This window comes from Palaemon carinicauda, chromosome 1, assembly GCF_036898095.1.
Source record: "Palaemon carinicauda isolate YSFRI2023 chromosome 1, ASM3689809v2, whole genome shotgun sequence".
NCBI classification, from domain to species: domain Eukaryota; kingdom Metazoa; phylum Arthropoda; class Malacostraca; order Decapoda; family Palaemonidae; genus Palaemon; species Palaemon carinicauda.
Window position 1 is genome coordinate 66,895,620 of NC_090725.1, and position 9,914 is coordinate 66,905,533.

A 9,914-nucleotide genomic window follows, 5' to 3' on the forward strand; every position below is an offset into this window, starting at 1 on the left:
ACATGTTTTTATGTTGACCAGGCTGACATGAGTCTTTCTATAGTTTATAAATGACATATCTATTTTGACGGTGTTAATAGTTTATGTATGTCGTATCTGTTTTGACGTTGTTACTGTTTTTAGAATGATTTATTGTTAACTTATCCTCATCATTTATTTATTTCCTTTCCTCACCGGGCTATTTTACCTATTGGAACCCTTGGGCTTATAGCATCTTGCTTTTCCAACTAGGGTTGTAGCTTGGCTAATATTAATAATAATAATAATAATAATAATAATAATAATAATAATAATAATAATAATAATAATAATAATAATAATAATAATAATAATAGAATCCCTGTTATAAGTAGACAATATAATATTTCTAATGCGTAGAAAAAGCCATAAGCAACTGTCGCAGTTAGAAGTCCTAAAGCAATTTACTTTTAGCAGAGGCGAGCGAAGTTAGTAATGAGACATAAAAAGGGAGCTAGAAATATTAACGGGACGGTTAGAAATGGAAGGATAGAAGTATTAAAAGACTCTAAATATTTAGGAGAATGGCATAAGCAATAGGGAAGCAAAATTAAAATATATGTTGCAAGAAGTTAGCTATGAATAAAACAACAAAATTTTGCGTGATTGCCGGTGAGAATAAATATAACTGTAGCATTATTGGCAACTACGATGTATGCAAATATTGCGACGTGGTGTGTAATGAAGGAAGAATGAATGAAAGTTTGATTAATAGTTGCACCTAAACATTGGGGATTAATAGCGGAAATAAAAATATGGATAGTTGAGAATAGAATAGAATATAAAAAGGGTGATTTCATTACACCATTGCATCCGATGAAAAATGCTTAATTAAGGAGAAAATGTCTTAGAAATATGTAAAAAGAAAATATGATATAGAAATCGAAGAAGTAAGAAAATACAGAATGCAAGAACTCAAGAAAGGAATCAAGTGTGATGTGGCAAATGAAATCAAAAGAAATTAGAAGGAAAAAAAAAGTCGAAATGACCAAAGTGGGATTCGTACATGGTAATGGCAAAAAAGATTACACAGGCAATGTTAACACTAGGCTTTAAAGAAAAACATAGAATTATGAATGAAAATGATAGGCTTTGCGAGTTGCACAGAGAGGCAGGCGATACAACAGAGTTGAGAAAATTTAGAAGCTGTAAAACAGACTTGCAGAAATTAAAATCGCCAACCAAAGTTGTCTGCTAAAATAAAAGTTAGAAATAAAAGTATACACGTGGTGATGTCTGTGTAGGAGGTAGCCTAACCGAGGACAGTGAACTTTCTGTAAATTGCAGAGCTTTCCATCCACATTCCACACAGTGATGGGGGTTGAGCAACGAGGAACCTGGACCTGAAACAATTGTAAAGCAATACAAAATGAAGGATGGAAATAAATGGGGGATATAAATAGATGGATCAACTTACTCAAGCTAAACTTGTATCTAGAAGGCAAGCCTTCTAAATGACTGGATTTCTACTGATTATGCATAAAACAGTAGGTCCATTTAAAACAATAGCCTACATCATAACATAGATGTCACTCGAAAACGGCTATGAACCATAGCATACACTTCATCCATTAAGAAATATCCATATATAAACAGGTTGATAGATTTTGCCAGACTTTACGACAATTGAACAAAATGTCTCCAACTGGTCTGGATCCTGCTACAGACGTAGTCTACAGCGCAAAGTTATAGCCTACGGTTTGAACAGAAAATCTAATTCAAAATTTTTTGCCCGTTTATCATTTATTAACTTCGACAACAATGAAAGAAAATATCAAATGGCGATGGCTATGAAAAATCATATTGCATTGTTGCGTGGTCTGCTTTACATTTAACGTCAGTGTTACCAAATTGTTAGGACGAAAATATGTTAGACGTGTGAAAATATGCTAAACTAACTCTACCCAAAATGTCCTAAATGCAATATTCAATTATGCTAAAATTATGCTACCTCATTATTACCTAAACATGATAACAAAAGAGAGTCCTTTGGCAGGCCAGGCAGTACTACATTGGATCTTTCTGGTTCTGGTTACGGTTCACTTTCCCCCTGCCTACATAACACCGAATAGTCTGACCTATTCTTTATAGATTCTCCTCTGTCCCCATACACCTGACAAGACTGAGCATACCTAACATTTCTTCTTCACCCAAGGGGTTAACTACTGCACTATAATTGTTGAGCGGCTACTTTCCTCTTGGTACGGGTAGAGGAGATTTTTTTTAGCAGTGTTTAGCAGCTCTTCTAGAAGGACACTCCAAAATCAAACCATTATTCTCTAGTATTGGGTATATTGAGTTAGAGTTCTCTTGATTGAGGGTACACTCGGGCACACTTTTCTATCTAATTTCTCTTCCTCTTGTTTTGTTAAAGTTTTTATAGTTTACATAGAAAATATCTATTTTAATTGTGTTACTGTTCTTAGAATATTTGATTTTTCCTTGTTTCCTTTCCTCACTGGGCTATCTTCCCTGTTGGAGCCCCTGGGCCTATTGCATCCAGCTTTTACAACTAGGGTTGTAGCATAGCAAGCAATAATAATAATAATAATAATAATAATAATAATGATGATGATGATGTATTTGTATTAAATAAATAGCAAGGTAGCTGTTTTCTGACTCGAGGGGCATTATTTTATTATGCCATAAGAAACATACAACTACTTTCCTCCACCCTATACAATACTGACTTACCTAATAATGTGGAGTTTATTTCTCTGCTATAAGGAACTTAAATTTTTTAGTATCTGTAACTTCATACCCTGTAATATCGGTATATCCATGTAAACCAATATTCACTCACTGTGGTGCCCGTCGACAACAACTATTTGTAACATATTACTTAATAATTCAATAATAATGCTAGGAGAATACCCACCCACTCCCAACTGTTTGAGACTTAAAACAGGGGCCTCGCGATTACCCCTCAAAGGCTGCAGGAAATCAAGGCCGATCATACGAACTTTCCGACCACAATCAAGAAATTTCTGCACCACAATGGGGATTGTAAGAAGAGCATCACATGCACCAAGGCCTTTATGAAAGCAAATTTACGAACTAGGGAACAGATGATTACCTTTAGCAAACCTACTTAGATTTTTTTGCCAAAAGAATTGGACGGGTTGGAAAAGACTGAACTTACATGATTCGTTCTATGATCGTTGGCAACTTGGCACGATACATGCCTACGTGGTCATATTGATTATGGGAGAAATTATGAAGTAATGAAAACTGAGCTAGAAAGTAAGGTAAATGCTTAAACTTTATTCCAGGCATGGCAAGATTATGCTAGAAATCATGCTAGACAGTCAATATGAGGCCAGATTATGCTAAAAACATAACTTTGTGCTAAATTTGGTAACATCGGTTAACATGTAGTTCTATAAATTCAATTTGATACAATTTTTAAGGAGTCAACAAATTTGTTTATAAATTTTGTGAATAATAGGTTACAGGCCGACACCCTAAAGTGTTTTGACATGAGAATTTAAGAATTAGGGTCCTTATGGGATATACCCAGTATTTGAACCGGGAAGGCAATTCAGCATAATAGTGTAGCTCGGGGGAAACCATACTGTTGTACATAACAAAGTATAATTAAGAGGCTGAATTGTATTGATGAATTTTGGTCTAACACCCATATGAAACCAGGAATAACCGGCTAAGTTCAAGTATGAAATATATAAAAAGTAAAGACTGGAGAGCAAGATGGATGAAGGAAGTAGGATCAGGAACAGGAATACCTGCAGTGCACCAATTGAGGCACACTGACAACACCAGCTACTTACGATTTATCATTCCGGCTTCAAGACCCAGCAGTGTGGCCTGGGCCATTCATCATCCAAAGAGCAAAATAGAAAAATGTATTTCTCCTAAGGCTTGAAAAAAAGGTTAGATAGCAAGAAGAAAGAAGCGAGAAGGGGATGAGAATAATGTAGACTAAAAATTGAGAGTAGCAATGGACCGAAGGGCAACTGCCTACAAACCCTTGTAAATTATTTACTTTTTAATGTCCCTCTTTTGGGTTGCTATAATTACACCAAATGCATTTAATTCAGAGCACTACCCTGATGGTATCTAAGTCGGTTTCTGTTAAATATTCTATATTTGCTTTAGTCCTATCTTAGTACCAAGACAACAGCAGCAAAAGAACACAGTAAGACATTAAAGGATACAAAAAAAGGTCTCGAACATAATGGACTGAAATGACATAAAAAGTTACTGGGAAAAATCCTGTGGATTAACTACAATACTCCAAGTGTTACAGGAACTACATCAAATTTTCATGCCATAGCTTTACTTTGTATGGAAAATGCCGTTTTGTATGGGAATATGAAAATGACAGTGTATCAAAAATCTTTATTTCTTAAAATACAATATACAGCTTAAATAACAATATTAGTGGATCCTTAACAGAGTGACTACTATTCTGTCTAGATTGAGCCTCCCTTAAATGACAACAGACCTGCTGTGCCATACAGCGGGGTTAAATAAATTACATAAATGTACAGAATATGTACTGGTCAAGGACACTTCAATGTTGGGTAGCCCTTTCAAAATACTGTAAGTACACATACAAAACTTACAGGATTCAGCCATTATTCAACAATGTAGCTGTTTTAACGGGAGTTTCATAAGATCACTATTAATTATAATGCGTTGAGCAACAAGGCCTAATATCAATCAAACAATCTTAGCTTAAAATTTAGATAAATGACAGACTTGCTAACATCAAATATGTAAGTCTGATATGTCATACTACCAATAATTTACATAATGATTTTGTATGTTTTATACAGTATGCTGAGGCATACTTCACCTAACTCATCTTTTACCATAAAAATATATATAACAAGGATAAGAAATAGACTGGGGAATTTTAAAATACACACCCAAGTCCCCTATTTATACCTGTACTTCACATTCCTCTATTTACAACGCATAGAGAAAATTTAAAGATATGCTGTATATAAAGCATGTACCAATTATGGAATGCCATATTTACACGGTATGTTTCATGAGAAAATATATATATTATACCTACTTGCATATATACTGCATGTACTGCATGAGTACTATATATTTTGGCTTCTTAATATGTTGCGCTATTAGGTAACAATAATTAGAACTGGTGTTTTTAAAGTGAATGGCAACGCTTACCAGAAAAAAATATAGCTTAAGGAGGTAGTTTGGGAAATTCCAAATATGAGCATAATAAACTTATTTAGTAGAACAAATGCAACCAAGTCATAAATAAAGAATCAAGGATGGATTTCATGGCTTGAAGTTGCGACGCCTTCTTTGTCCGCGAGCTCTGACACACTGGTTATCTCGGAAACAGATGATTGGTTCAGATGAACGAATCTCTGTTACAGTAGACTGGCCAAGAATTTTAGGATGTCTACTGAGTTTCTTTATGGCAACTTCTGCTTCTTTCTTCCCAATGCTCTGGAGGCGAGCATATAATGGACGTATGGAAGCAGGTCTTGCTGTTGTTGTTGATGAAGTGTTTGCACGAAGTACTGGAATGGATGTGGCAGGGGGAACTGTTCTTGTTGTAGAATCAGCTGTGATGGTCGTCGTGGCTTCAAAAGAATCAGAGTAATCTAGTGTAGACACAGGTACTTCCTCTTCTGGAATTTCTGTTGCTATATTATAATAAGGAGTAACTTCACCATCTTCCATTAGGAATTCAGTAACAGGCTCGTCTTCAAACAACGAAGGATATTCAGTAGTAATATCAGTTCCTTCCATTCCTAATTCGAATGTTTCAGTTGTCATTGGATATTCTACTTCAGTGGCTGAAACAGCAACCTCAGATTCACTTGTCTTTTCGTTTTCTTCCATATTTTCAAAGTTTTCTTGTATAAAAGTTGTATCCTCGGGAGAATACTCGGTAACTGGCACTGCGAAGACCACCTGTGCACTGCTTCCTCCAAAACTCTGATCGTCGCCTTCTGTGCTGCCCTCATCTTCGTAGGAATCATATTCATAGTAGTCGTACTCCTGCATCTGGCCTGGGGAAAGAGCAGTGAAGTAGTCATTAGGGAATAGTGTTAAAATCTCAGGAGATTCTGTATTGTACTCCTGGTAGGAATCCTCCCTATGATCCTGAGACTCCCCATCCATTTCCCCATCAGCACCTTCCTCCCCCTCCCCTCCTAATTGATGAGTTTCATTGTAAATCTCAGAACTATTATTTTCATTACTAAAACTTGTTCTTTTTGTTACAGAATCATATTCATTTTCAACATTAACTTCATTATCAAAATCTAGTTCATCTGTCTCTTTGTCTAAGGGAAGCACTAGAAGCTCATTCTCGTCACTACTCTCATTCCCTACATACCTTTCTGTGGCGTCCTCTACTTCATCTACAGTGTGATCTATAGAAGTTTCTAAAGGATTTATTTCAGAATTCTCTAAGGAGGGATTTTTTGGGATAATAAGTGGATGTGAGTGTGCAAAGGTATGTATAACTGTTTCTTGGGTAGGCTGAGGGTTGGGGAAAGAAGGGGGCTGCCTACGGGGCTGGTCATGGGTGTTATACGTCTCTGGTGTGTCCTCTGTGTCGTCCTCGTAAGTGTTATAATCGACTACATACTTGTTTGATGATTCAGGCTCTGGTTCTGGTACTGGTTCTGTACTCTCGTACGTGTAGTCTTCATAAGAATCAGCAGCATCTTGTGGTTCTGTTGACACTCCTGCCTCTACACTGGTAACATTATCCTCTGGACTTGCACTAAATTCATGCTGAATACTGGAATTTCCATCTGAATAATCAGTGATGACCTCATCAACCTGCTCATTATCTGAACTAAAATGCTCTTTTTCCTCATATCTAACTTCACCCTCCTCAATTAACTCTTTCTCAGTTTCTTCATCAATAACAGCCTCTGACACTACATTTTCTAAAGGTCTGCTAAATACAACTAATGTTGACTCTGCCCCACTAAATTCATTGTTTTCTATAGCATCTAAGGGAATATCATCTTCTAAGACTGAGTCAACAACTCTAATACTTTCAGTTGTAGTAGAAGTCCCACGGAATCTACCTTGGACTCGTCTTCGAGCTTTTAGCCAATCAGGCAGTTCTCTCGCTTTATTGCCAACTGGTCCTCGAGCCCTTATTCCACTAGTTCTTGGTGATTCTACATCTGACTCATCATTAGAGCGAACTGTGGGTGATTTAGTACGAGGTCTAATTCGCCTACCGAAAGTTCCTGTTGGAGGAACAGTTACCCCAGGTTCATTGGCTACAAGGCTACCAGCGTCATTCTTTTCATCCCGCTGAGGGTTAAGAGTTCTTGCTACTGAGAATGGCGGGAATAGGGTAACTGGTTCTGGCTTTTTGTTTCCACCTTCCTTATCCTTTTTATCATCATCTTCTGTTGGCCTCTGTTTCCTTCTAAAGAATGGTCGCCTGTTTCCAAGATTAAAGTTAAACTTGGGCTTGAAAGTGGTAACTTTGACTGTTGTAGGCTGGGAGGATGTAGACAATGTGGATGGTGTAGTTGTTGGTATAAATTCAGTTGTAAATATTTCTGGTTGTAAAGTCTGATCTTCTTCTTCTGGCAAAATTGTAGTTACTCTTGCTTTCTGGAATCTAGGGAATAAAGGTAATCGTTGCCTTCTTCCAGGCTCTTGAATTTCTTTGGAATTTTCATGATCATCAACTTTTGAAGCCGAAGGTCTTTGGAAAGCAGGTATTCGTGGTGATTGAGGCCCTGGGAATCGTGTAAGTGTTGTTGTTTGGGGTCTTTGGAAAGATGGTATTCGTACAGTTACACTTCCTTCAACTGGTGTACTTTGTGGTTCTATTGGATTCTGAGGTTGTCCACTCTGAATTTCATGATCTTGAATAAAGGGAATTCGAGGTTCTTCAGCCTCTGAAAAATCAATGTTCTGATGTTCATGAGGTAGTGGGGACAAAGCTTCTAACTCAGTATTTTCAAGGCCAAATGACTGTTGGAATGGGTTTGTAGGTGAGCTAATTTCAAATAATGGAAGTGGCGAGAAAGTTACTGGTTGAGGGTTTAGTGAGGAAAAGGCTGGCTGTGAAGAAGTCAAAATTGGCCTTGGAGTTGTGAAAAAGGCTGGCCTTGGAGTTGTGAAAAAGGATGGTCGTGGAGTTGTGAAAAATGCTGAGCTTGGAGTTGTGATAGGAGCGAGCCTAGGAGTTGAGAAATCACTTGGTCTTTGAGTTACAATTGGTGCTGGTCTTGGGGTTGTGAATGGAACTGGGTTTGGGGTTGTGAATGAAGTTGGTCTTGACTCTCCAGTAGAAATTGGCTTTGGGGTTGTGAATGGGCCTATTCTTGAAGTTGTAAAAGAAACAGGCTCTGGGGTTGTGAAAGGAGCTGGTGTTGTGAAAGAAACTGGCCTTTCAGTTGAAGGAAAACCTCCCCTAATGGCAGGATCAGTATTTAGTGATACAGGAACTGGTGTAATAGTGGATGGATTACGGCTGGAAGATATTGGTGTTGAAAAGGAAGTGGGCCTCTGAGGAAATACTGGAGATTCAGTTGTAGGGAATGGTCTGGGTGAAGACTGGAAGAAACCTGTGGGGTTTGGAGAACTTGAAGGAAACTGCTTTTGAGTAAATGGAGTGATCAACTGAGGGCGAGGTGTATTCTGTACCACTGACTTGGGGATAGGCTGAGGGGTATTCACAAATGGTGGAATGGTTGGTTGTGATGATGACGGAGATGGCACAGGAGTAGTTGGCTGAGGAACTTCTGAAGTTGATACATGGTTAGAATTTTCTGGTTGGTTACCGGAATGTGAATTTATAGATGGGAAATCTGACCTCACTGGAGCATTGGGGGACCTAAAGATACTTTGATTTGGATTATTATTGAAAGGCCTCTGGGAATGGTGTGGGAGTGGCTGATTTGGATGTTGGAAATGCTGAATTATTCTTGGGAAGCCCTGACCAGGTTGCAAGACAGGTTGTCCCTGATTAAAAGAGGGTTGGCCAGAATTCAAGAATTGCTGATTGATAGGTTGACCAGTTTGTGAAAAAAGTGGGAGTGGTCTTGGGATACCATGGTTTGAGAATGCCTGATTTTGCTGGACAAAATTACTTTCTGGCCTTGGGGTACTAGGGTTATGCTGTACAAATTGCTGACCTGGCCTTGGGGTACTAGGGTTATGCTGTACAAATTGCTGACCTGGCCTTGGGGTACTAGGGTTATGCTGTACAAATTGCTGACCTGGCCTTGGGGTACTAGGGTTATGCTGTACAAATTGCTGACCTGGCCTAGGGAATAACTGAGTTGAATGAGATAAATGTTGTCCAGGTTGAACTGCAGGTTGTCCAGGGAATACTGAAAAAGGAGGTTGGCCAGGTCTCTGTGCAAAGGGATGTGGCTGATTCAAGTTTGGCAAAGACTGCTGGGGAAAATTGGAAGGTTGGCGTGGTGGAAAGAATTGAGATTGAAAACTGTTCTGAGGATGTGGAGCTGGTCTCTGTGGAATTGGGCGCAAAGCATTATGATTTACTGAAAGAGGATTTGGTTTGGTATCTGCTTGATCTGAAGGAGATGGAAACTTGGGGGGTATTGTAGGTTTTGGTTCCTCTTTTGGGATACTCTGAGAATTTTGGCCACTTGAAACTATATTTTTCCCTGTTCGTACATTTTGGGCCTGGAAATTAAGAGAAGCATCTGGACGGATAGAACCGGGTGTGGGAGAAAATCTTGGGCCATTGAATATAACATTTGGTTCTACTTGTGAATTTGGAACCACTACAGGAATGTCTTTTGATAATTTGCTTACGGTAGATGGAAGATCAAATTTAATAAAGCCTGGAGGAGGATTACGTGAGTCTGGAGTAAGGAATGTTGTTGGAAGTGCTTCATTTTCATTTCCTTGAGATTCGGACTTTCCTTGAGGAA

At 38.3% G+C, this 9,914-nt stretch overlaps 2 protein-coding genes across 3 annotated transcripts in view; both read right to left on the reverse strand.

Moving 5' to 3' along the window:
• The window catches only part of Ufd1 (ubiquitin fusion-degradation 1-like), a 216,512-nt gene that overhangs the window by 39,824 nt on the left and 166,774 nt on the right, over positions 1 to 9,914 (reverse strand). The gene's annotated exons all lie outside the window — the stretch shown is intronic.
• Positions 4,366 to 9,914, reverse strand: part of LOC137648648 (mucin-2-like) — a 30,547-nt gene continuing 24,998 nt past the window's right edge. The window contains exons 2-3 of the mRNA XM_068381654.1: positions 8,189 to 9,914; positions 4,366 to 8,116 (exon numbers count right to left, since the gene is read on the reverse strand). The exon at positions 8,189 to 9,914 is cut by the window's right edge and continues 1,280 nt beyond it. Coding sequence (XP_068237755.1) covers positions 5,293 to 8,116; positions 8,189 to 9,914 — 4,550 coding nt within the window. The 3' untranslated portion in view covers positions 4,366 to 5,292. The remainder of the gene's footprint in view (positions 8,117 to 8,188) is intronic.